Here is a 24,923-nt window from a genome sequence, read left to right on the forward strand (position 1 = left end):
CTCGGTCCAGCGAAACTTGACGCAGAAACCCGCGGATTTACGGACTTCCGGGTTTCTGTACCCCGCCGGCAACATGCCGACGATGCACCCCGCGATGGCAATACCCCACGTCCTCATGATAGGAAGAGAACAATCGAATCGAGCCAGCAAACATTGGCTTGTTCAGCGAGTGGCTAAGTCTCGGCAAAATATAGGAACCTTATGTGTTCATTGTATCCGTTCGGGACTACTTTTTGGCCCCGAGAGCTATGGCCATCCGTCAGAAAGCGTACCGGTATGTCGCCCATCCTTCACCGGGTGCCGAGGGAGCTCTGATACGTGACGACTCATCCGGTAGGCTCATTCGGCACTTGAAATGAAGGAAAAGGATGCGGTTTGTTTTATTTCCAAGTCGATTTATGGTGATACTAAGGAGATGAGCGGCAGCTTCAGCCTTGGCGCGTCCGGCTTGTCAGGATTATCTTGAGAAACATCCTAGTGAAACCCAGGACTTTCTCCAAACGCCACGACTCCCGAACCGCCGTCTGAGTTTCGGCACCGCGCCATCTGAGATTACACCATAACAGCGCCTAAGAATAGGGGACTTGCAGCCACCACAACTCCTTTTACGCCGGACTCTGACGCCTCCAGCGCAAGTACCGAGCGTGCGTGACGTCCGATGGACTGTAGTGGGGTAGTGCGGGGGAACAAACATGGCCAAATCACCCATCCAACGGCATTTCCGCCGGTGAGATGTCAGCTCCAAGTCTAAATATAAGACGGCCGTGTCCCTGCTTGCTTCACAAGCGATACTCGACGCCAAAGCTTCGCGCAAACAGTCAACCTTTCTTCACAGGTCTTCACAGTCACAGCACCGACAAGCTACACCCACCATGCCCGACCGGAAGATCCAGCTCGTCAGCCTGGCGCACGTCTTCTACAAGCACAAGAACATTGAAGAAGCTCGTAAGTTTTACGACGACTTTGGCTTTTACGAACTCGAGCGCAAGGGGAACAGGACATTCTACCGAGGCTATGGTACCGAGCCATTCGTGTTGTGCGCCGAAGAGGCGGAGGAGGACGAGTTCGGAGGTCCGGCTTTCGTTGTGGAGTCTCTGGAAGACCTCGAGTACGCGTCCAAGACATTGCCGAGCGCAACAGAAATCCATGATCTCAAAGACGTGCCGGGCGGCGGTAAATGTGTGACGTTCAAAGATCCCGTCGACGGCTGGCCGCTGCATCTGGTGTACAACCAGACGCCAATTGAGAAGAGGGATCCGGGATTTCCGAATCTCAAGTTCAACTTCGTGAGCATAAACATATGAAGACATTCAGGGAGCTCATGCTGATCAGAGAACAGCCGGAAGAGAAGCATCGGGATGTTAACAAGAAGCAGCGTTTCACCAAGCGTCCAGCACCCGTTCACAAGCTAGGCCACTTTGGCGTATGTCTGACGAACTTTGACAAGGCGTACGAATTTTACACTAGCAACTTCAACCTGTACCCGAGTGAGGTGAGTATTCAAGCTGTGCGAAGCCAGATTACAGCCATTCTGACGTCTATGATGTGCAGCTCGTCCACGCCCCTGACAATAAGGACAAGAACGTTACCGTGTTTTTCCGTCTGGCACGTGGCAAGGAATTCGTCGACCACCACTGCTTCTTCTTCCTTGAGGGCCCCAAGTTCCATGTCCACCATTCCTCTTTCGAAACGCACGACTTTGACACCCAGGTGCTGGGCCACGACTGGCTGAGAGAACAGGGTCACAAGCTTTGTTGGGGCGTAGGCCGCCATATAATGGGAAGTCAAATCTTTGATTATTGGTGAGTTAACGATGGGAGCCACAGAGGCTTTCCGATACGTGGGCGACGGCATGGAAAGCTGACAGGAGAACAGGTTCGACCCCTCCGGCTTCATCATGGAGCACTACGTTGATGGCGACCTGCTCGATGACACGGAGAAGACGCACCACACTCCCGCAGCGCCGGATAATCTACACATCTGGGGTGAGTTAGAACCGTACCCGAGAGATATAACCTATGCTAACAGATGTCGTACAGGTCCGGAGGTGCCTGCGACTTTCCTGGCGTGATAGCAGACAGAGTCTCAGTGTCCTTCTTGTAGCAAGACCATGTATTGTAGTGCATATAATTGCGGCACAAACTTCTAGCAGTCGATGGGATATTTTAACCGCCTTGCACCACTTCGAAATGTGACGACATACGGTGACCCATCCTCGATTCAGGGAATCTGCCGCACCGTTGCGAACATTGAACATTTTTGGAGTGCAAAGTTCAGATTCCTACACTTTCTGCCCGCGTCTTCCTTGATCTTGGAGTTTACAAGCTCCGGCTCACCACACGCAGACACCAATACAGGAAACCGCCTCGCTCTGGCCGAGCATCTCTTCGGCTCAGTACCAGTTTTACGTCACTCAGAGGAAGATGAGACGAGACGGAGAGTGGCTTTGCTGTGGCTTCGCCCCGATCGACCAGCTGACAAGCACAGGCCGATTGTCGAGCTGAGAGCTGGCTATTTGGGGGTGTCGCGGTTTCTAAAAGTTGCCAACCTTTGCTTGCGACTGCGCTCGAGTACTACTCTTCTGAGAAAGCCTGAGGTTCCGAAGGAAAGAGATTCCCGGTTCATGACGCATTGTCAAACATTCACAAAATAGAACCATATCGAAGACCTATGGTAATATCACCTCGGAAGTACTGGTCGATATCCGATCCTCGGACGAAATCAGTTTCCAAGCAACGGTCACATACCCTGATGCACAAAATTCGCAACCAAATCTATGAATAATTAGACTTTCCGCACCTCCCCACGACCATCAAATACAAGGACTGCATTGAAGTAATTGACGACCGAGGTGCCTCAATGGCGGGGTTAACTCGACTGCACGTTGAAGCGACGAACATGTGCCCCTGCACGACGATGCAAGCTTCTTTAGAGGAAGAGTGACTAACGAACCCTTGTCCTAGTCTTCCCGTTTAGCGTCGCATTCTCCATCGGCACTGCCTCCCTTTTGCGGCACCGGTCGCCGGCGCAATGTCAAGATCCAACGGCCAAGAGGCCCACGTGTTCGAGCTTAAGCACTTCGACAGGTCTCCTCGCTTCCTGGCTGGCTGAATGGGCCTACAACAAGGAGGGGCGATTGACGAGCTGCTGCTATACTGGGGCGATGGTAAACAAGCTTCGGCTGTCTCGGTTGGCCCTTTGCCTCTTTGGGGCAGGTTTCACTGATTCAGGGGCGCATCGGCGCATTTGACAGCCATTGGTGTGCGGGGGTTAGGGTGATATTGCGGTCGATGATCATCTCGCCGCCTGCAGCTCCCGTCGGCCAGCTTCACATCGCAACCGGGGTAGACGGACAGCTGAAGCCTGAAAGGTCTCCCTCCCCCTCTTCGTCTGCGATCCAGTGGCACGTGTCAGACGTGGTTCGCACAAGATGTTCCTGAGCGGCCCAGGGGTGAGCCTTGGGCAACGAAGTCTTGATTTGCCTCTTTACTTAAGGTTGACAACTGCCACACCCATCACTAGAAACATGGTCTTTTGATCCCGCATCCTCACGCATACCGCCGCAAGCCGTTCGCTCTCCAATCCACTCCGCACCTCCCTCTCACCCCCGGGCAAGGACTACGAGTCGCTCCGTGTACCCATTTCACATCACGATGCGCGCCGACACCACATTTGTGTTGCTTGCACAGGCTCTCGCCGTCCAGGGCGTGCGGATCGTCCAGTCCAACGACGACGGGTGGGCAGAGCTCTACGTTCGCTCTTTCAACGATGCGCTGAAAGCCTCCGGTCATGACGTCCTTCTCTCGGCACCTGCTGAGAACAAGTCCGGCTCCAGTATGTATAATCAAACTCATCCAATGGTTCGTTCACAAACGCGACGTTCTCTAACGCTAATCCATCACAGGTTCCCTCGACGTTGAGCCGAGCCCGCGGACTAGCGCTTGCCAGTACAACAGCTGCGCAGCCAACAGCGGACCGGTCGGCTTCAATGAGACCCGCAAGGACCTCCGCTGGGTCAACTCGTACCCGGTAACATCCATGCGCTACGGTATCGAGCAGTTTGCTCCAGAGCAATTCAATGGTGCCGCCGTAGAACTCGCCGTCTCTGGCCCTAACGTCGGCTCCAACCTCTGGCTCCAGGTCCCTTTCTCGGGCACTGTCGGTACCGCTGTCTATGCTTCAGGCACGAAGGGCATTCCCGCCATCGCCTTCTCCGGCTCTTCGGATGGCACTCTCGCGTGGAACACGCAGCCTGTGCCTGCGCGAAGCACGGTATACGCCGAGCTCGCGACGCGGCTGGTGGATAAGATTGTGAGCGGGGGCGCTCCGTACCTGCCGGAGAAGACATGGTTGAATGTCAATTTCCCGAAGGTCAGCGACACGGAGTGCAACGACCCGGACCAGTTCAAGTGGGTCTTGAGCCGGATCAACCCGGGACTGCTGTCCGGTCCGGATGTGAGCACGTGCGGTGATGATGCGAGGTTGCCCGAGGAGAACACGGTTGTCGGTACGGCGGGATGCTACATATCCGTGAGCGTGGGTGATTCCAACGACAAGACGACGGCGTCCAAGGAGAAGCAGCAGCCTGTGTTGGATCGGTTGTCTGGCTTTTTGTCTTGCTTGCCCTGAACCGACTGAGAAGTTCTGATCCTTGAACAAGATAGCTGTGTGTCAGTATGATTCTTAATGAACACATGAATTATACAGATCCGTGAGTGTTTCAGGCTGTGCTTCGTCGACCGATTATTGGGAGCCTAAGTTGCCTACCCTTCGAGACAAGAGATTCGATAAGACTCGGTAGACGCCACCTCTGCGTGGACATGCTTGAGCAGGGCAGGTCGCCACATGCTATATAAGCCCGGTAGTAGCTAGTCGATCCGGAAGCTTCATCCCACGCACCCGTGGCGAGGACAACAGCCAAGACCCAAAACGGGGTATGCTCACGAACCTAAGGCATAGAGGTACTCTTATTATTGCAAATGCAATTACCAGGCGACTAAGCTCCATTGAAATACAACCGCTCAATGTATTATTCATCATCATTCTCTATTTTGATAGTGTTACGTGCGGAATAATGCTGGGCAGCCGCCTGATACAACATGACAATGTTTAGAAAGTAGTTCGGATGTCGATGGAAACCTGGGACTTGTCAGCCTCAACACTTATCGCCGCGCCGCACTCGCCCTCGAGCATGAGCCACCTGCTCTTCACGATCTGGATAACTGTTCGCGTTCGTGTCCTCCTGGATTCATGCCCTGCTGCTCCTCAACTTTGGTGCGACTATTAGCCCGTTTAAATAGTCTTCTCCTCGGTCACTTTAGTAACCCCATAATCATCAAGCTACAAGCCAGCCTCGAGCATTCGTGTCACCTACCAGAAGCTTCCAAGTGCCTGTTTCTCTCCAGTCTCTATCTGTATGAAATGAGCCTGCAAGAGATGGGCTTTGCGATGCCGGCTCTGCGCCTCTACTAGTCAGAGGGACATGGCTACGGCCGGTTGCCGCATTCACTGGAAATCTCATACCAAGTACCTAAGTAAGAGGTGAGTTTTTTTGTCCACATCTACAGTACTGGGTCGACTTCAAGGACCAAAAGAGGGATATATCTATAGCCTTTAAGCAAAGTTATATACAGATCATACCTTTAACTACACAATCTGCCGCTTAACTTTGCTTTCTGTTCTGATGTTATTTTAGACGGAATACTGCGTGAGAAACGCCTTACATGGTATGATGAGGTGTTTGTTATGGGTGGGTTTTGAGTCTTGATGGTACTCGCCGCGCTTGGCCTTCGGGCACATGCCATCTTGTCATGACTTAGACAGCTACTGCTGGTGGCTATGGGTGCCATGCCTGCTGCTGGTGGCTGTGGACGCCATTGCTGCCTGAACATTTCTCACCTTGAGCAAGCGATGTGTAGTAATTTATACTAACCTCGCGAACACATTTACTACCCTAGGCAATCGACGCAAAGGTACACACTTCACATGACACATCTTGCTCCCTGTTTTTATATCCTCTATCCGATCGATCAAGGTCTATGCATCACATGTCGCTTGTGACTATAGCATTTAGTAAGTTTGATGCCTAGGAAAAGGCAACATGCCCTCGGTAATAGAAACTATGTGATTCACTTTTCCAAGTCGATTGCTGCAGCTATAATCCCCTAACTACTTCTGTCCTCTGTTGTCATAGTATTCGTCATTGAATATACTCTGAAGACTGATCGGTCTGTTTTAACGAGGTAGAGAAACCGGTTGAATGAAGTTGAGAATTAATTACCCAGCTCACATGCCTATCCTATACATGTAGGTATCAGCTGCCATTCGATCACTACTGTTGGTGGCACTGCCCTCCAACCACTAGTGCTGGTGGTTATGATTCCTGCTTGTCCTTCATAGTTCCAGGCGGCGAAAAGCATCTTTTTATACCGAATCGGAGGCTCACTTTGGCTGCTATGATACGTGACAGAACCTGGTGGCTGGTGCCACTCATTGAGACCCCTACCCTTACAGACGCTATGTGATCTCAAGGCAGGGAGTTGATAAGACGATTCGTCCAAAATTGCTCGACACGTCTCTCAGTCACTGGCGGTTCAATGGCCAATTCTCTTAACCCATCGTCTCAGCGAAGCCTCGGAAGTGGCGGGGTCCCGGCGTGGGTGGACTCGGTGGCGGATCGCATTGCTTCTTTTGAGCCCACAGGGAGGCGGCGGTTGCGCGGCTTGATCGACTTCAGGTCCCGTTGTGTACGATGATGTGGTGATTGTGATGTTTTTGGAATCCATTGTTGAAGAACTGCAAGGCGTGTAAGTCAAATGAAGTTTGCGAGCGTATGATACACCTACTTGGAGCACAAGTTTGTTCTTGGTACTAGATTGGGAATGGTTGTAGATGTGAACAAGTATAATGACTGGAAGTATCTATCTCTTCCCGTCATCCAATGTTGCCGGTGATGTATTGTTACTCCCGTCTATCTCCTATACCATCGAGGTCGGCATCTCTGGTAGAATTCCTCACTCAAGGTTGCCCACTTCCCTCTTTGGATACCAAGCCATCTCCGAAAGGCGGAAACAGACCGACTGCAAACCATGGGTAACGGGAGACTTGAGACGAGCCATCGCTCTAATACTAGAAGATTTCGTGTGATCATAACCTGTTCCGAGCACTTGCCCTCTTGCTCATCCTTAGGTCATAGGTTTCGGAGACCGCTTTGTTCACTGGAGTATGTAGCCAGATCGTAAGTGCTACCCGATGAGGACAGCAAGATAGATGTACATGTGGGGTAAGTAAAATAATCTGTCCATGGTCGTCAGTCTGCAGCAAGTGGTGGTCGAATTCGGGGCTCCTCCATTAACCAACTACATTAGGATTATCATCTCGGAATGTAAGCCAATCCTTTATACCGACGTCTCTGACCATTTGCAGTCTGTGGAAAAGGCCTCAATCCTAGCTCATACCGTTCCCAAGCTGACTTCCTACTCCACGATAGGTTCAGAAATTGTTTTGGGATGGCTATGCATGTCTTAGTGCTGACGATGGACACCGCATTTGCTGACGCGCTTGGCGTCAGCGGCACCTGGAATCCGCAGACTAAGGTGAGTAGTAGCCCGGATAAAACCACGTGCAGGACTCTCAGATTGCCCTCGCTTTGTGTCCTGACTCTCATAGCTCCCAAGCAAACTTTTGTAAGGAACGACCTCAAGGTACCTGTAGTTGACGTTGCAAGATCATGTCACGATACATCGACCGCCAGCCGGTGCACCCAAACCCACGACCGATGAAAGTCATCTTGTTGAGCTTTGGTCGGTGAGTGCCATCTTTGAATGCGAGAAATTCCATGTTCAACGAGATCCATCGCTATAAAACGACGGGGCTAAATGAGATCGTAACAGAAACGCCACATTGGGGTTCTACTACGCACTCAAGATCCTCGGCTACAAGCCCTACCATCAGCTTGAAGTCTTCAAGAATGGCGTACCCCACGTGCGCATGATGAACGACGCAGTCCGCGCGAGCTCCCAAGGGATCGGCAGACCTTTTACCCTTGAGGATTTTGACAAGTTCTTGGGCGATTTTGATGCCATCACCGACATTCCCGCATGGTTCCTCGAGGACCTTGTTGCAGCCTACCCAGACGCCAAGTTTGTCCTCACGGAGCGTGATCCTGAGGCGTGGAGGAAGTCCGTGGCCAAGACTTTCCAGCCACTGGGCGAGTTCTGGCTGTCGCCTATGATTCGCTTGGTCGGATTGTTTGACTCGTATACGTACTACATCAGCAAATTGACCTACAGCTTTGTCTACGTTCTCTATGGGGGGTACCTAGGGCCTGACAAACAGAAAGCTCAGCGCGAGGCCGTCAAGGTCTATGAGAGACAGTGAGTGCGAAAATGGATGGGGTTATTTTTGGGCACCTTGCTGACTTTACCCTAGCAACACGATGGTCAAGAAACTTATTCCAGCGGATAAGCTACTGGTGATCAAGCTCGAGGAAGGACTTGGATGGGACAAAATTTGCCCTTTCCTTGGTCACGACATTCCAGATGTTCCGTATCCCAGGGTCAACGAAGCAGCAGAGTTCCAGGTCATGGTAATGAAGGACATGATAGCGTCGTGGAAGAAGACTGCTCTCAAGGTTGGAGTCTTTCTTGTTCCCTTGGTTGGGGCATCGATTTGGCTCTTGAGGCGATCTTAGTTGTGCTCATGCCGCCACCAACTTAAGCTAGACGTCTCCACGCAATGATTGCAACGGACACCGCTGTATCGGATTGATTCAATCAATATCCTGCCCGCGAACGTTTCTTAACTTAACCCTGAGGGTTGACTGCCTGGAAAAGAGCGAGTTCCAGGTTTTCAAGGTCCTGGCATTGCCGTCCAACTGAAACTCAGTCCACTCAGTATCAACGACAATTATACGCAGTAATGGGGCAGCCAAGTGTCGAGTCCTAAAGAATGTATCTCATGCATGAATAGAAGTGTTGGAATAGTCTTGTAGATCTCAAGGAAACTGATGTTTTCACATGCACCGATGCAGGTCCGCGGCCCAATACCGAAAGTGAGAGACGCACTGATCATACGAGACCTTCTGATATCGAAGTCATCCTCGGACTCGTCGAATCTCTAGAGCCACCTTTCGAAGTCGAACGATTCCAAATCCTCGCCAAACACTAGATGGCGATGTACAACTCATGCGTTGGCGCCAACTATTACCGGATGGAAGAAAAGGCCTGTCTGGTAACTGAAGCCCTCCGTCTATGACGACCTGCTCCAGGAGAAACCCCAGAGGCGGGCGGAAACGGAAAGTCTCCTTGACTACCGCACTGAGATATGGCAACTGCTGGCTTCCTTTTCATTAGACAGGGAGAGATAAATCGCCTGTTTCTTTTTTTTTTTTTTTTTTGGCGATCAAACATATATTTCAATCACCTTATCCAAGGTTACAAAATGACATACAAAAGTTATTTTCTAATAAATAACAATAGTAATATGAAACCTTCAATCTTAAGGAATAACCTCTAGGCCAGGTCATAGTATACCAAAGCTAATCCTGCTTACCCTAGTGTCTTATTTAGCCATGCAAACTGGTATCTATTCCACTCCTGTCCAGCTCCGACTTGGACGTGATATCCAGCTGTTCTGTTAAAGAACTTATAAGTTGCCTTATCGCCGAGTGCGTCCTTAACAACCTCCGGCTGGCCAGCGAAGAACCCCTCGAACTCGGAATCGACGACAAGGACGGGTACATTGATCTTCTCAACCACGTCATGAAGAGTGTACTGCTTGAGCGATTCGAGCCACATGTACGGGGAATGCTGTTTGAAGCACCACAATCCGTGTCCTAGACCCCAGCGCATCGTTGTAGGCACTTGTGGGCTATCCAAGAGCGGCAAGGCAGCCTCGTCAAATTCCTCTTGCTTGCCCGCAGTGAGAAGTTCCTTTATGTCCGGGGTCAGCTGACTGGTGTATCCCTCGTAGACATCCCACACGCCGCCATTGAGAATAAGAGCCTTGATCCGAGGCTCAAACGCAGCGGCACGAGCGGCTAGATATCCACCCATTGAAATGCCAACAAGAACCAGCCGGTCTTCATCGACGAAGCAGCCTTTGTGATTCATCAACTCATCTATCACTGGCGTGAGAACCTTCTCCCAATCAGGGATGAAACCAATGTCATCATTGCGGCGAACAGTGGGCTGCCCTGGCCCTTCGTAGGTCATAACATTCCAGCCACGGGCCAAGGCTGGTACGACGAATGAGTGGTAGGAATCCTCCTGGCTAGCATCATATCCGTTGCCGATAACCAAGGTCGGCCGTTTGACCCCGTTGGCTGCGGATGTGTACCAGATTGCTTCAATGGTGAAGTTGTCAGTCGGAATCTGGATACGTACGCCAGGAACGGGCAGTGTAGCAAGCGCCTTATCGAACGCAGCGCGTTGCTCGAGCCAGAAGCTATTGATACGTGGGTCCGTCCAGTTCGCATGGTTGTAAAAGTCGGCCTGACGGTAGTAGCTCGACGCAGCAAACCAGGCTTCCCGGACGTTCAATGGATCGTACGCATTGTCCGCATCCTCGGCTTGCTTTTTGGTGTATTCAGCCAACGCATGGAAGGTCTCAAGCCAGCTGGTGAAGTTCCCGGCCTTGATGTCTTTCGCTGCGGCCAAGACGTCGTTGACGTCGCCAGCCCCGAAAATGGTGTTTCCGAGGGTGAAGAGCAGCTCAAAATGGAAGCTTTCATCCTCGCTCAAGAGGATGATGGGATCTTCTAGCTCCTTTGGCGAGAACGATGGCCCAGAGTCGCGGGAAAGAATGGTGCTTGAAGCTACTGTTGACCCCAGGAGAACAGCACTGAATAGTGAAGTTGACTTCATTTTGAAAGGCACTCAGAAGTAAGTGTAGAGTAAAGGAAAATGGGTAGAGTTGCTGGTGATGGTATTGATCATGCTATAATATTCTGGGCGATGCACTGCCTTTTATCTTCATTCGCTTGTTCTCGCAATCTATTCCAGCGAGAGCAACGCACAACCGGTTTACACCTACACTATGCACCAGCCATGCACCGAGCCTCTTTGCGATTGGTATTTTCCTAATTGCGCACTTCCGGGAACCATGAGGCTATTGTGAATGACGCAGCGACTAGGACGGATAAGGCAATTTCTTTGCGATTGGTCGCCTTCTAATGCTGTGCCACTCTCTAGTGCTAGTCACCCCACGGCTTTCGCATCTCCCATCGCCAACACTGCACACAAGCCTGGCCGGTGAGGATACCTGGACTCAAACTCAACGATCTATAATTCGTTCGCAACGCTATCTAATTTCCGCATGACGGTATTTATAACTCAGTCTCTGGATGCGACGAATCGCAAAAAGAACCGGCCGCGTGGCAACTCTCAACTAGAAGCGACATCAGTCCTTTCGATCATCGCGCAGCAGACATGGTCAATCATGGCGCCTCAAAGGGCTGCTTGACATGTCGCAAACGACGTGTTAAATGCGACGAGGACAGGCCAAGCTGTCGTGAATGCCTCCGGCTGCGAAGGGTGTGTGGAGGTTACGAATCACAGAAAAAGACAGGCGATATTCGGTTCAAGGACCAGAGCACTAGTGCAAGGCTCCTTACGCCGACATCACGGTTCAGGAGCCCTCGCATGTCGACAGCGTCAGAATGGACAATGCAGGCTGTCATACCAGCAACAATTTCTACCGGCGACGAATCATTTGCTGTCTGCTTCTTTCTCACCTCGATCGCGGGCTTAGGACGCAGTTTTCACTCAACCCAGGGTTTCTTGGAGCCTCTTCTCCCTGTCGTATCCAAGGAGCATCCGGATTCTGTCCTCTCGACCGTCCTGACTGCCGTGTCAACGAAGCTCTGGAGCATGTGGAAAATCCCAACAAACACTTATCGAACGCCTCATCTTCCATTTGCCAGGGCGTTGAGTCGCCTACGAGCAGCTCTCAATGATCCCCTCGAGCGGTCAAAGGACAGTATCGTACTCAGCGCTATCTTGATGCATTTCTACGAGAGCCTCGCTGCTCGGTCGACGCACCAGCATACCATGCGCGCCCACCAGGAAGGGGCTCGTGCATTGCTCGAAGATGGCGCTGGGAGCGTCCCGGACTCGGGTTGCCGCGCATACTTGAGGAGCTACCTGCGGCACTGTGATGTGTCGACATATATGGAAACGCAACCAGACGACACCTTGGGCCTGGATGCTTGGTTCGATGCAGGGTGGGACCATTCTTTGCCAGCCAACCCGAATGCAGTCTTGGACCTGATCGGGCTCTCGATTGCCGATTTGCAAAAGAGACTATCCACCTTTATGTGCGAGCTGGTCAAGAATAACCTAGATGGTCTGACTCTCGCGACTTGGTGGCAGGACGCTTCATCCGTTGACGCACAGCTCTTGGATTGGGTTCAGCTAGTGCCGGCCACATGGCAGCCTTGTAAAAGACCCGAAGAAGGCACCTTTGGTTACTTCGGGTTCTGCGATATATACCCGACCGTCCAGATTGCCACAATCTGGAATGTATGGCGCGTTTGCCGGCTCATGGTCTTGCGGATGAAGTTCTATTTGCTCGCGAAAGCGCCCCCAGAGGCGCTGCAGCAAACTATCTTGATTGCCACCGAAGATTCTAGTTTCCCAGATCCCAATCACGGCAGGAAGTTGGTGGACTCCATCTGCCGGTCCATGCCGTTTTACCTGGGTAACCGCCAAAATCACAGAGGCTTGCACGACTTAGCGGACCCAGCGATCAGAATCCCCAACTACCACGACCGAGACTTTGACGAAGCTACACGTATGCAGTATGTCACAGGGGATCAGGCAATGAGTCTCTATGATTATAAGCGACATGTACTTATTCAAGGCCCTTCGCACGCACTGCTTCACTTGAACAGCCTGATTAAAGTGCTGTCGAAGGAAGGTGGAGAGCTTATCTGTCGTGGGCTGCATAGGGACAGAGTCGTCTGGATACAGGAACAATTCCTCCGGGTCTGTAAACTTAATGACCCAGTCAGCCGGTTAGGATAGTAGTAAATTATAGAACCCTTATAATAAGTCACGCTTTGGTATGGTGTCGTGTTTCTTGTTAGATTCAGGTTCTTTGAAACCTTAATAATACTCAACGTGTGACGACCCAGCGGTTATTGATCAGCAATAGCCTCACTTATCAGCCATTAATATACTGACATCGACACTGGGCCTGAGGCGCACGTGTTGCCCATAATTTTCGTGCAATGCCAAGTGCGTCTCGCGGGCTCGTCCTCTGGCCACATCAAAACTTCCACATGTCGGTATGCTTGGCAAAGAAGTGATTCAATGCAGGCGACAAGTCACTTGGAAAGTAGACCCAAAGGGATAGAATACATAATGCAGTGGATAAGCAAAGAAACCCCTGACAGGCGAGGCCAGCCTCGACGATCAAGCATAGACGATCCATACTCGAGTTGCAACACTTAGCTACGAGTCAGCATATTTGATAGGGTATAAGCCGAGGGCAAGTTCAGGGCAAAAGACTCTGCTATAACAAGTACCTTATACGGAGAATAAATATCCCCTGAATGGGAGTCTCGAATCTGTTGCAGATGGCCGCTGTCCACCTAAAAGCTATATTCATTCTTTTGAATATTCACCCTACAGAGTCGGAAATCGAGGAAGACTGTGGGAACGGCCAAGTCCGGGAGCAGATGCGGCTCAGTCCCCGCGCGACACCCGATCTCATGGGCAAATTTGGTCATGGCATGAATCAGCTCCCCGTCATAGGCCGAGACGGCACTTCTGCTTTGACCGCGCATGCCGAGTTGTCTTCACATGGATGGTAATTTGCAACCTTTGGGCCCCAGATGGGACAGTGTATTGAAATGCGTGTATCTCCAGTGCTTCCAACCTTCAGGACTATAGCGTGTCGAATCTCCCCCACTCCTTGTTGGAAGGGAGGGCACAACTGGGCGTGTCGGCCATAGCTCCCGTGTCTGCGCTGCCTTTAATGTATTTGCAATAATAGTGAATTTTCTCCACGGGGCACTTAATGTTCACTCTACCATAGGATGCCTCTACTCCTGTACTGTTGAAGGCTGGAAGAACGAAATCTTAAGATACATGCTTCAGCTCGTCTTTACAAATCACTACAAATTGTATCTCGGCAAGGTTTGTGACTGGCCAGCTTTCCAATTTTCAAAAGCATCAACACTTTCCTCCAAGGCATCAAATCCCAGAATAACTTCGAGGTAAGCCGTGTCAGCAAGAGTGAAACCGTCGGGTGAAGCTCCTCTAGGTTGAGACCTTAGCCAAGCATCCCTAGACTCCTGAATAGGGCCGTCTGGCAAATGATATGCACGCTGATTTGACCTTGCTCCCTGAACGTTGATTGTGGTCCTAGCCTTTCGTAAGTTCTCGTAGATCTCCAACATTCCCTCTACAGTGTCTCTGGCCCCATCATGATATAAACCTGAGCTCATCAACTGCCCAAGCAGCTTTCCCAGAACAGCGCCATCTTCTACCGCCATTGCTGCGCCCTGCGCTTGATATGGCAGTGTTGGATGGCATGCATCGCCAAGCAAGGCTACGGGGCCCTGTTGAAATCAGTGATCACTTGCAGATACTTGTTCCGTGGGATGATTACCTTCCTCCACGATCGCAATTCTTCGTGGTGACACAGCTTCCATTTAAGAACGGACGGAACACACGACAGCATTTTCGTCAGCCTACGTCGATCGGGTCAGTAACAATACTCCAGTGTAAGAGAATTTTGATCGGACCTTTCGTCCCAGCCGACAAACAAAGCTCGCATCTCCTCCACATCCCCAGGCGCCTGTCTCATATCTTTGGGAATGTCATCTGGGCATAAAATGACGAGGTTGAATACTTGCCCACCGCCGATGGGATACAGAACACAATGCTTGTTCGGGCCCATCCAGCATTTGACTGTCTTATGCTCGATCAAGTCGTCTATCCGAGGGTCTTTGAAATCCTTCATCTGCTGCAGAGTCAAGGTGGCTCGATATGCAAGGTCTCCCGTCTCAGACGGAGGCGAGGGTCGGCCAAGAATCTGATCCCTCGACTTTGACCAGAGACCTCCACGGTATTAGTAAAGACATCTTTCACCAGTCTCGGATAAATGTCAAGAAATAGCAACTTGAAGTGTGGGGACAACTGACCATCAGCACCAACGACAATATCACCCCCTACGATTTCGCCAGTCACAAGGCGCACACTTGAGTCCTCGAAATCAATTGCCACTGTCTCCGCACCAAGTCGTAACTCTACGCCAGCCTCCTTGGCCGCGCTCCATAATACGCTGTGGTAGTGTGGTCGAGCAATAACCCTAAGAGAGGGTTAGAATTAGCTTCATTAGCAACGCACCTCATGTCGAGCGCTAAGGTTGAAGGTAATAACTGACATCCAAACATCGCCATAGGATTTCTTCATCTTCTCGCCGCCTTCCATCTGATACAGAACCTTGCCATCTTTATATCGAAGGTAGTCAATTGTATCGACCAAAGTAGCCTTGTCTAGCAGTTGAGGTATGAGGCCGAGCTTGCGAAGGATTCGGGCGGCGTTAGGAGGTATTTGTATTCCTGCGCCGATCTATCGAACCCACGCTGTCAGCGGTCACCCCAAGTCTTCAGCTTCAAGATGCATCAGGATGACACTTACAGGCTGTAGAGCAGCAGCTTGTTCGAGAACTACGACTTCGAGGCCTTCCCGACGACAGGATATGGCACAAACCAGACCACCGATTCCGGCACCAATAATGACCACCTTCATTTCGATTCCAGCAAGCCTACGTGTATGTTAGGTATCGGTTTTCATTCAAGAGGTGCGATTGAAATGCGTGAATAGAAGGAGCTGTGCTGCAATCCCGAGCACGCATATATAGGACGGTTCCAGCAGAACCAATTCCTCGTCATAGTGATTCGTAGAGCTGATGGAAACGACTTGCCAAAAGGGGCAATGCTGACCGATGTCAACATGAGCTCGGAACGATGGGTTTGCCGCCATTGACCGAGCTTTGCCGATGTGATAGCTAACCGTAACATGACTGACCCCATGACCATCACCCGCATTCTTCAAAGCTTCATCCTTGCAGATTTCGAGGAAAGGCGTTGGATATCCTGCAAATCTGCCAAGAAACCTGTTCGACCACGAACTCTCCCTGGAGATTTGTAAGAAAAAAAGCTACCACATCGCACACCCATGTGTCACATAATGGCAGTAACTACTACCTCGTTGCCGGCATAGAGGTAAGCATCAAGACTTTGAAGAAAAATGCCACGCGAAAGCTTCAAGTTGGCGGTATTTTGCATACTTTTGTGAGCTCTTATTCCACGTTCTACAACCAGCGACCGGAAAGACTGGAGCGTTTGTTCGCCTGATCAAAGACAGCCCTTGAGAAAAATTGTGCATAGGCTGGGAAACCTTGTCGCCAGTTTCTCCATGGACGTGAGTTTCATGCTAAGTAGAATCCTTGAAGACGCCCCAGTAGACTCTTGAATTTACCATCGAATCAAACTACATATCACTGCATGTGGCGTCTCGCATCGCTGCATCAGCTTAGTCGAACCCTCGTAACATAAGCACGCTTACTGCATGCCCACATGCACTGCGTCAGTTGAGACTTCAAGTCGCTGATGGCATTACGAGTTTCCCTGCATCCTCAATTCTGCCAGTCACAAACCCGAGGGGAACGTTTGGGCCCCAAACATGCAGTGAATCTGGTGCTTCGGGAGACCGGGTAGCTTCAGTGTCCTCATTCACCAGGTCTCCATCGCAATAATGTTCAAGAATGTTCCCCGAGGTATCAAACCTATGTATGGCGGATATCAAGTTATTCCACTGCTCGGCATATGTTCATTGGAGTCTTGGGGAACGCGCTGATGCTTACCAGTAGTCAAATAGTTGGCTGCCCAAGACATGCCGTCCAATTCCCCAGCAGTTGGTGTAACCCTTCTTCAAAAGCCACTCGTGGCCGAGAGCTTGAGTATCCATATCATTAACCTCGAAGCTAGCGTGATGAACAAAAGGCGTTTGACTAAACGGATGGGCGCCGAGGAAAAAGCTCTGTGTCCATGATCAATAGATGCACCAAAGATTACACGGCTTTGCCACTTACATGGTGGTCAGTGAAAGTGCTGCCTCTATCGATGTGCATGAAGCAAGTCGTGTCTTTGTTTGTCTGAGGGTCGAAAACCGCGTCAGTAGGCACTAGGTTCATAAGGCCAGTGTACCACTTCAGCGTTTTCTCGTACGTGTCCTTGGGGACCATGAATCCATAATGCCCCAGCTTGTGAATTGGACTAGGCCCGTAATTGAAGCGTTTGAAACGACCTTTTCTTGGTTTTTCGTCAACCAGATTGGTGGGGGGACTCCCGTTGTCAGCAATCCGGCTTTTGTCCACATTATCAACATCGCTTCTTGGGACTTGGCCGTGAATGAATCCAACATAGTATCCATTTGGGTCGACAATGTCTACTCTTTTACCACCTCCAGGGCCTTTCTCGCCCTGAATGGCAGTAGCGTCAGGGTGATTTGCAGCGACTTCAAGGTCACTCTCGTTCTCCACGACCCAGGTTGCGCCAATAAATGCGCGGCGTGAGCCGGGAGATCTTTCAACTGCATAGACGTACGGGTCAACACCGAAACCGGCAAAGTAGACACGTCCGTCCTGCCGAGCCACCTCTTGAAGGCCAAAGTCTTTAAGGAATTGGGCTGCTTTTTCGACGTCGACGTGCTGATACAGCACTGAGGCCAGACGAATGACCCTAATCTTCTGTGCTGATGAAGCCATGGATGCGACACGCAACTAATGATGAGCTGGATGGTTAACGGACAGTGAATCAGATTACGTGCAGGCTCTTGGGTACACAAAACGGCTGCTGGTATATGTAGCGCAATGCACTAGATTTCCCAACGGGATTTCGCGCACTTATTGACCGATGATGCGCCGCGGCCTCGAACGGCTTTACCGCGAATGCCGCCTGGCTATTTGACCTGCATCTGCCGGAAGACGCGGGCTCCTGCTGCCAAGCAACTAACTCTATTTGACGGCTCTTCCTTTCGCTATCTACGGATTCCGGAATGAGAGATCCTCACCCGATTCTTTACTTGGTTGCTCTTTCGATTCATTGCTACAGGCTAGGTATTCTTCTTCCATATGCTCACCGGATTGCTCTTGGCGACTCACTGTTGACCATGTCTTTCAATCGACTTGTTCGTTTTGAGGAAGATGGGAAAACTCACTATGGTGATATGATCGACTCTAGTGATGACAAGGGCTTCGATGTCTTGGAGCTGGATGGTAGCCCATGGCTAGGTCTAAAATCAACTGGTCGAAAGGTCAAAACTACGAAGGTACTTCGTGCACCTTGCCCGATTCGGCATTTGCTCACAATGAAGACGCAGCTTTTATGCCCCATTGAGGCCTGTCCCATCATTATCTGTGTAGGGCTCAATTACAAGCAACATGCAGAGGAAGCAAAGGTATGCAAAATGCCCAAGTCTTACTCTTGGCTCTCACACGATGTGGTGTTCCCGACCTGAGAAAGACTTGCTTATATATCGGCGCAACGTCTAGTTGAAGGTGCCAACCTTTCCCGTTATTTTTACGAAGCCTAGCGATGCTTTGGCGGGGCCTTTGGACGATATCAAAGTGCATTCAGACGCTCAGATCCAACTGGACTACGAAGGAGAGCTCGTGGTCATCATCGGCCGCGATGCCAAAGACGTCAAGGAAGACCAGGCTCTAAATTACGTATTGGGATACACAGCTGGGAACGACGTGTCTGCAAGGAACTTTCAAATGCCAGATGCTTCTGGTGGACAATTTTGTTATGCGAAATCATTTGACGGTTTTGCACCTGTGGGCCCCGCAATCTGGTCAACCGAGTCGGTGCCAGATCCCCAAAAGCTTCATCTCACGACAATTGTCAATGGGGACGTGGTGCAAGAGACGAATACAAGTGACATGATTTGGTCGGTAGCCCAGATCATTGTCCACCTCTCTCGAGGCACGACTTTGCGGAGGGGAACAGTGATCATGACAGGCACTCCCTCTGGGGTCGGTTACTTTCGAGGCGCCTTCCTCAAGGACGGTGACTTGGTAGAAGTAGGGATCTCTGGACTGGGGAGACTCGCGAATCGGATCGTCTTTTGACGCGCAAAAAGAATGGGACACGAAAGAGATGTCTGGAACATCGCAGGGTCACTTTTTGGCGTCATTTCTATCACTACCTAAGATTGGCGGACAAAGGTCGATCAGGGCATTCAGTAAACTGCGAGCCACCCAGGAAATCTGACCAAATGGGAAGAGTAGGCAGTTTTAGGGTAGCTATAGTGCATACGCCAAGCTCAGAGGTTCGACTCGAAGCAGTTGAACCCAGAACTTTCACCGCATAGATATTCCATCTGCCCAGGGGAGCACCAGCTATATAACTCCTCAGAAGTATTTGCGAGAAGCTGTGGTGCCTCGCCCACATTTTCATCCAAACCCAATTCGATGTCAAGAAGTTCCCCCGGAGATTGGTAACTGTCGTGTGGCTCAGACGCTCCGTCATAGACAAATCCAATACCAGACTGTCGCATACCCGATCGAGTTTGGTTTGTGGCTCTGAGTGACTCATTGTGTAGATTCAAGTGAGAAAAGTAAATCTTGCAGTATTTCCTCAACGAGCATTGTTTCTCGAGGTTTCTCTCATAGTCTATTGACTTGGAAGTCATCAGGTCTGCGATAATCGGCATCATTAGACTGAATGAATGGTCTTGGTATAGGAACAGATGTACTCACCCAGCAGCACAGAACCTAGCTTCCAGAAAGTAGCAAAGTGGGAAAGAATTAAGGCTGAAAGCTCTTGGTTACACGGTGAACTTAACGACCGCGACGAAGACGTTGATGGGTAGGTGCGGTCAGAAAGAAGTGTTCCGGCGAAGAATGGGTGACTGAAGGCGATGAACTCGGGGTGCCAACGGTTGAGGATTCTCGAATAGTCATCTCCGAACTTCGCAGCACCCGACGCCGGTGTTGCTGTCAGAACGTGTAAACACGCTTGAGTATTTCCCAACATTAGATGCATGCCAATAATCCAATTGGCGTTCGCAAAAGTCCTGGCAGTGAATACAGGTGGGTTAGTTTCCAGTCCGTATCTCTGAGAAACTGCAAGAGAGAAGTAAGTAATTGAGCTAGCGAGATCGGTATATTCTCGCTGAGACCTCTGCTGGTCTGAAGCTGCCTCGTACGCCAAAGCCATCAGATAGTTGGCCACGAGGAACCATGCTCGCTCGTCTTTGTTCGGGGAGTTGAGCAAGACTCTCCAAATCTGTGTTGGATTAGGAGGAATAACCGGTGACTCGCAGGGGCTTTCGGAAAACCATGCCTCATCGCTGACCGGGAGACGCACAATGATCCTTTGGCTGTTGAGTCCTCGCGGCCTCATTGAGAGGATTGAAGCAAACGTATCGATCTCCCATACAAGCCAGAATGCTCTCCTACGCTCCTCTTCTGCCGACCACTTTGTGGACGCTGTCTCATCGCCGCCGTCTTCTTCGTCCATACAGCAGAGTTCTAGGTCGTAGGCTAAGCGAACACATACCCCGGTGAGTATCCATGCTTGATGACTTGGCCTGGCCGTGTAGAGATAAAAGGCCAACAGTATACACCCCTGTAAATATTCCAACGTTGTTTCGCTATCGGACGATCGCAGTTTTCCGTAATATCGAATCGCCCATTCAGCGAAATTATCCCCACGATTCGGTGGTGATAATCCCTTGAAGTACTCATTATTTGAGTGTCGTGCGGCGAGAGCAAAGATACCATGTAACAGAAGACCCTCTTCCAGCGATACCTCAAGTAACCTGTCTTCTTGGAAACTACCATCAAATATGTACTTGGCGAAGAAGTTTGGTCGATGAAGCAATGGCAGCCATGCTTGGATTTTGTCGAAGTACAAATTGACGAGCTCTGTTGCCACTTCAACAGGTATCTCGGTCCGATATAAGTAGCTTTTTGTGCTTTCTACAGTACTTTCAGCTTCGACTTCGACTTTTCGATCAGCTCTGGGCTCGAGACAATGGCTTGTTGAGTTGGCGGAAGTACAGCTTGAGGCCAATATGGCGTCCTGCTCCGCATCTTCTCGACAAGTCCCAACTGATCCGGAGTAACTAGGGCTCGTAGCAATTGATTGAGTGTTGCCTTGCTCTCTTCCTGGAGTTTCGCCTGTTGAGCTTTGGCTTTTTGGAGTTTCGTCGAGTCTGGATTCAAGAAGGCTGACAAGATGTTCTGGCAGAGGCTTAGTATAGACCACAATTGACGCATTCGGGATGGAATTGGGTCTAACCAAGCCTTTGAGGGTCTATCACGTTTAATTCCTTCTGCTTTGCTGGCCGTTTTCGAAATTCGGGGGCTTTCCTTTTTGTCGGGAAGGTACAAGACCCCCCTGTTCTCCGACAAAGACCGCAGATGGGTTGCCGCATGTCGCCTACAGTTCCAAGGTCAGTGACGTGGATAGAAACGCAGGGAATTTCAGAAGCCCTTCCATACACCTTGTCTTCTTGCTGCGTTGGAATGGGTCAGTACGATCAAGCCTGGAAGAGTAGGAGAAACAGTGATGTGACTTTGACTTCATTTGATACTCTGTAGGCGGCCACTTACCGTCGGCACTCGATACAAGCGCGAAATCCCCTCTCTGGGGGAATAGCTGCAATGATATGGCTCTCTTTTGAGACTCGGCCATCTTTTGTCGATCCCAAGCCGGCGATACTTGCTTCGATCTCCATTTGGATCAAGCCTGTGCAACGATGCTGGAGGAGACGTTCGTGACTCTAGGGTTGCAAGTCGTATGCAGTCAGGACGAGAATAACCCTGGGAAACGTAAGGGTTTGGGCGGAATGTAGTGGGTGTAATCGACGTTAGATGACGACGATGAATATGACGATGTATGAATGAAGCAAGTTCAAGCAGCTTGGGGATGTGCCCCGCTGGCTACCCCAGATTCCAAGTGAGGGGCCGTCCGGGGTTTACGGGATGTGATGCAGGGGCTACTTGGGCTCAGGCCGCTTCAACGGGAGCTAGATCGGCAACGCATTCCTCATGGAGTAATCAAAATCGACCCTCTTTTGCATGTATTATCCACGGAGTACCTTGGACCTATTACACATTCAAACAAGTTATTCGATTTCAGCCATCTGTGATGCTCCGGTCTTCTCCTTTAATTCTCTCAGCATCTGCAACCCTGCACGACACCTCAATATGGAATGATATTGATAGCATGCAGCTGCTGACTGGAACTGCCGTTATACGGGAATATGTCGACATAATTGCTGAACACCTCTGAGCTTTAAAGTTTCTTAGATGGCCACTCTAGGTGCTCCGTACTAAGAACTCAGTATCTGTGTGGGGACGGTCAACCACGGCGTTCCGAATTGCCGTCCGTCCGGGGCACATTGGCTAGGCACGTGCGGCCAAGTGAAGGACCTTGGACAAGAGTTCGGCCGGATGAAGATCACCGCGGTGGACACCGGCACAGTGAGAGCGCTCGACAATATTCTGGCCCGATCGAGGTGCTAATGTACAAAAAGCCCAAAGTCATCTGAGGGAAACATTATCTTCATTCGGAGATATGTGACTTTCAACTCTGGATTTGCTAGTCGGAATCGAATTATTTGATCGCATTAGCCATGGGCTCGACACTTGTACGTCGAATCTTGTTTCTCAACTGCCTGGTTCGACGTTTTTGTGACTGATGGATCAGCAGGTGATTGAGCACCACGTACCAGTCTTGGTCGTTGGCGCTGGTCCCGCTGGGTTGCTTCTGGCACTGCAATTGGCGAAGAATGGTGTTCAAAACTTGATAGCTGAACGAAACCTAGATTCAACCAAATGGCCAAAAATGGATATCACTAATTGTAGAAGCATGGAGCTGCTAAGAAGACTCGGGATTTCCGATGACTTGCGGACTCAAGGCGTCCCACAGCATTACTCTTTCAACGTCCTCTTCAGTACGGGCCTCTCAGAGCATGGAGAGCTCATTAGCAAATGGGTATGCTTATATACCCCTGCTAGGTCAATGGCTTTATGTTTCTCACGAGAAAGCAGGATCTTCCTTCGCCAGACGAATGGCGCCAGCGTATCCATGCTTGCAATGATGGCTCCATGCCAAGGGAGCCATACCAGCGCTGTAGTCAGGCTATTTTTGAAGCCTGGCTAAAGCGTCGCATAGAGTCCGAAGAGCTAGTTGAAGATCACTTCGGCCTCAAATTCGAAAGTTGTACGGAAACCTCCGACGGGGTGAAATCGGAACTCGTCAACGTCGTCACTGGAGAGCGGCACATGGTCACCAGTCAGTATCTGGTCGGCTGTGATGGCGCTGGCAGTAGCGTCCGTCGACAACTTGACATCAAGATGATTGGTGGTCCTGTGTGAGTGAGCATGGTTTTCTGTCCACGACTAGCAACTGTGAGTCTCTAATGTGATATTGTACAGACCTTCTGCGATGTATCTCATTCACTTCAAGTCGCGAGATCTCACCGCATTACACAAGCAAGGTCAATTCTGGCACATCTTCTTCACCAGCGGCAGCGTCATAATATCTCAAGACGAAATTGATACATGGACGATCCATCTTCCCATATCTCTCGACACTGATTGGAAATCCCTTGATCCAACAGAGTCCATATACCGAGGGCTGGGCGGGTCTTTGGCTCCTTATCCTATCAAGGTGGACGAAATCCTCGTTTGCAGCTCGTGGCGCCCAAACATCGCCATTGCCGAACGTTTTGCTTCGGAAAGTTTCAGAGTGTTCCTAGCCGGCGATGCAGCTCATCAAAACATTCCCACTGGTGGATACGGCATGAACACAGCTGTTGGCGACGTCTTTGATTTAGGATGGAAACTATCGGCTGTTCTCAATGGCTGGGGAGGGCAAGAACTGCTCCGCTCCTACGAAGTCGAACGAAAACCGGTTGCAATTTGCAACATCGAACGATCTGGTCAACATTTTCAAGTTCACCAGACGTACGTCAAGTGGGTGGTCGACGTAGGCCCAGATGTCCTTTTCAATAGTGAGGAGCGTAGACTTCTGTTTAACCGCATAAAGGCACATACCGAGACCCACCAAGGTGAGAACAAGGACCACGGAATCGAGATGGGATATCGGTACAACGCATCGCCTATCATCCTCCAGAACGAAGCTGGAGAAGGAGAACAGGAGCCTTCATGGGATCCGCGAAAATTTGTGCCATCCTCATGGCCTGGTGGGCGTGCTCCTCATATCTATCTTCGGGATGGCAAAACCAGTATTTTCGACCTGTTTGGAGTAGGATTTTCAATCATTGACTTCACACAAGCTGGGACCTGGAGTCAAGAATTCGATGCAGCAGCTGGAGTGCTCAATATTCCGCTGACGAAGATTCATTTGCCTGGAGAGATGCATGCTAGGAAGGTGTGGGGTAGAGACGCGGTTCTCATCCGTCCTGATGACCACATAGCTTGGAGGTCACCACTCGACGGGAAGAGACCTGATATCAGAGCAGTTTTGGAAACTGCTTCAGGGAAACAACGGCAGGTACAGGCGAAAGAAGACTGCGAATCTTCTCATGCATTGGAGGACATCAAGCAGCACGGATTCACATCAACCTTGAGCAACGTCGCAGACAACAGAACTGACCTCTTGGCCCCATTTCAGCACTGAAATATTGCTAGACTCCCAGCAGTCCGTAGCAAGCCACTCTATTACGAGGTCTATGTCTTAATTGCCATGAGAGCGATCCAAAGAATCGCATCATGAGCTTTGTAGAAACAGCAAGCGCTCATCTACGTGTCTGTTCGTCAAAGAAATGCCATCCCAGTACCACAATGATTTCTCCTTCCTTTCTTCGTTCATCACTCCCGTATTCTTCCCTGAAGTGATCCAAGAAACGCCAACTCCCTTGTGTAAAAGA

General features: G+C 50.5%; 8 protein-coding genes across 8 annotated transcripts; 5 read left to right on the top strand and 3 right to left on the bottom strand.

The window, feature by feature from the left end:
- Window positions 1-373: 373 nt before the first annotated feature.
- On the top strand, window positions 374-2,071 carry HER10_EVM0007947 (glyoxalase; the record flags this gene model as incomplete). The annotated part of the gene is made up of 5 exons (XM_035477485.1): window positions 374-1,286; window positions 1,340-1,492; window positions 1,552-1,802; window positions 1,876-1,985; window positions 2,040-2,071. The coding sequence occupies exons 1-5, from the start codon at window positions 873-875 to the stop codon at window positions 2,069-2,071; spliced, it is 960 nt and encodes a 319-aa protein (XP_035331631.1). The 5' UTR covers window positions 374-872.
- Window positions 2,072-3,349: 1,278 nt separating this feature from the next.
- Window positions 3,350-4,635, top strand: HER10_EVM0003694 (5'/3'-nucleotidase SurE). Its single transcript, XM_035473359.1, has 2 exons — window positions 3,350-3,834; window positions 3,905-4,635. The coding sequence occupies exons 1-2, from the start codon at window positions 3,654-3,656 to the stop codon at window positions 4,627-4,629; spliced, it is 906 nt and encodes a 301-aa protein (XP_035331368.1). The 5' UTR covers window positions 3,350-3,653; the 3' UTR covers window positions 4,630-4,635.
- Window positions 4,636-7,729: 3,094 nt separating this feature from the next.
- On the top strand, window positions 7,730-8,692 carry HER10_EVM0001449 (uncharacterized protein; the record flags this gene model as incomplete). Its single annotated transcript, XM_035471194.1, has 3 exons — window positions 7,730-7,806; window positions 7,893-8,375; window positions 8,431-8,692. The coding sequence occupies 3 exons, from the start codon at window positions 7,730-7,732 to the stop codon at window positions 8,690-8,692; spliced, it is 822 nt and encodes a 273-aa protein (XP_035331214.1).
- Window positions 8,693-9,548: 856 nt separating this feature from the next.
- HER10_EVM0008928 (uncharacterized protein) lies at window positions 9,549-10,865 on the bottom strand (the record flags this gene model as incomplete). The annotated part of the gene is made up of 1 exon (XM_035478433.1): window positions 9,549-10,865. One exon carries the CDS (start codon window positions 10,863-10,865, stop codon window positions 9,549-9,551), a length of 1,317 nt encoding a protein of 438 aa, XP_035331697.1.
- A 3,254-nt stretch (window positions 10,866-14,119) lies between these two features.
- Window positions 14,120-15,761, bottom strand: HER10_EVM0005935 (uncharacterized protein; the record flags this gene model as incomplete). The annotated part of the gene is made up of 6 exons (XM_035475536.1): window positions 14,120-14,566; window positions 14,617-14,698; window positions 14,753-15,049; window positions 15,145-15,318; window positions 15,394-15,581; window positions 15,651-15,761. The coding sequence occupies 6 exons, from the start codon at window positions 15,759-15,761 to the stop codon at window positions 14,120-14,122; spliced, it is 1,299 nt and encodes a 432-aa protein (XP_035331503.1).
- An 852-nt stretch (window positions 15,762-16,613) lies between these two features.
- On the bottom strand, window positions 16,614-17,781 carry HER10_EVM0002074 (uncharacterized protein; the record flags this gene model as incomplete). Its single annotated transcript, XM_035471800.1, has 4 exons — window positions 16,614-16,800; window positions 16,879-17,054; window positions 17,107-17,321; window positions 17,361-17,781. 4 exons carry the CDS (start codon window positions 17,779-17,781, stop codon window positions 16,614-16,616), a joined length of 999 nt encoding a protein of 332 aa, XP_035331254.1.
- A 404-nt stretch (window positions 17,782-18,185) lies between these two features.
- On the top strand, window positions 18,186-19,146 carry HER10_EVM0011991 (fumarylacetoacetate hydrolase; the record flags this gene model as incomplete). Its single annotated transcript, XM_035481396.1, has 5 exons — window positions 18,186-18,344; window positions 18,396-18,473; window positions 18,568-18,687; window positions 18,733-18,952; window positions 19,001-19,146. 5 exons carry the CDS (start codon window positions 18,186-18,188, stop codon window positions 19,144-19,146), a joined length of 723 nt encoding a protein of 240 aa, XP_035331891.1.
- Window positions 19,147-22,873: 3,727 nt separating this feature from the next.
- HER10_EVM0000031 (FAD binding domain-containing protein) lies at window positions 22,874-24,673 on the top strand (the record flags this gene model as incomplete). The annotated part of the gene is made up of 3 exons (XM_035469828.1): window positions 22,874-23,023; window positions 23,080-23,402; window positions 23,467-24,673. 3 exons carry the CDS (start codon window positions 22,874-22,876, stop codon window positions 24,671-24,673), a joined length of 1,680 nt encoding a protein of 559 aa, XP_035331117.1.
- Window positions 24,674-24,923: the final 250 nt, after the last annotated feature.

This window comes from Colletotrichum scovillei (genome assembly GCF_011075155.1).
Source record: "Colletotrichum scovillei strain TJNH1 chromosome Unknown Contig00007, whole genome shotgun sequence".
Lineage (NCBI taxonomy): Eukaryota > Fungi > Ascomycota > Sordariomycetes > Glomerellales > Glomerellaceae > Colletotrichum > Colletotrichum scovillei.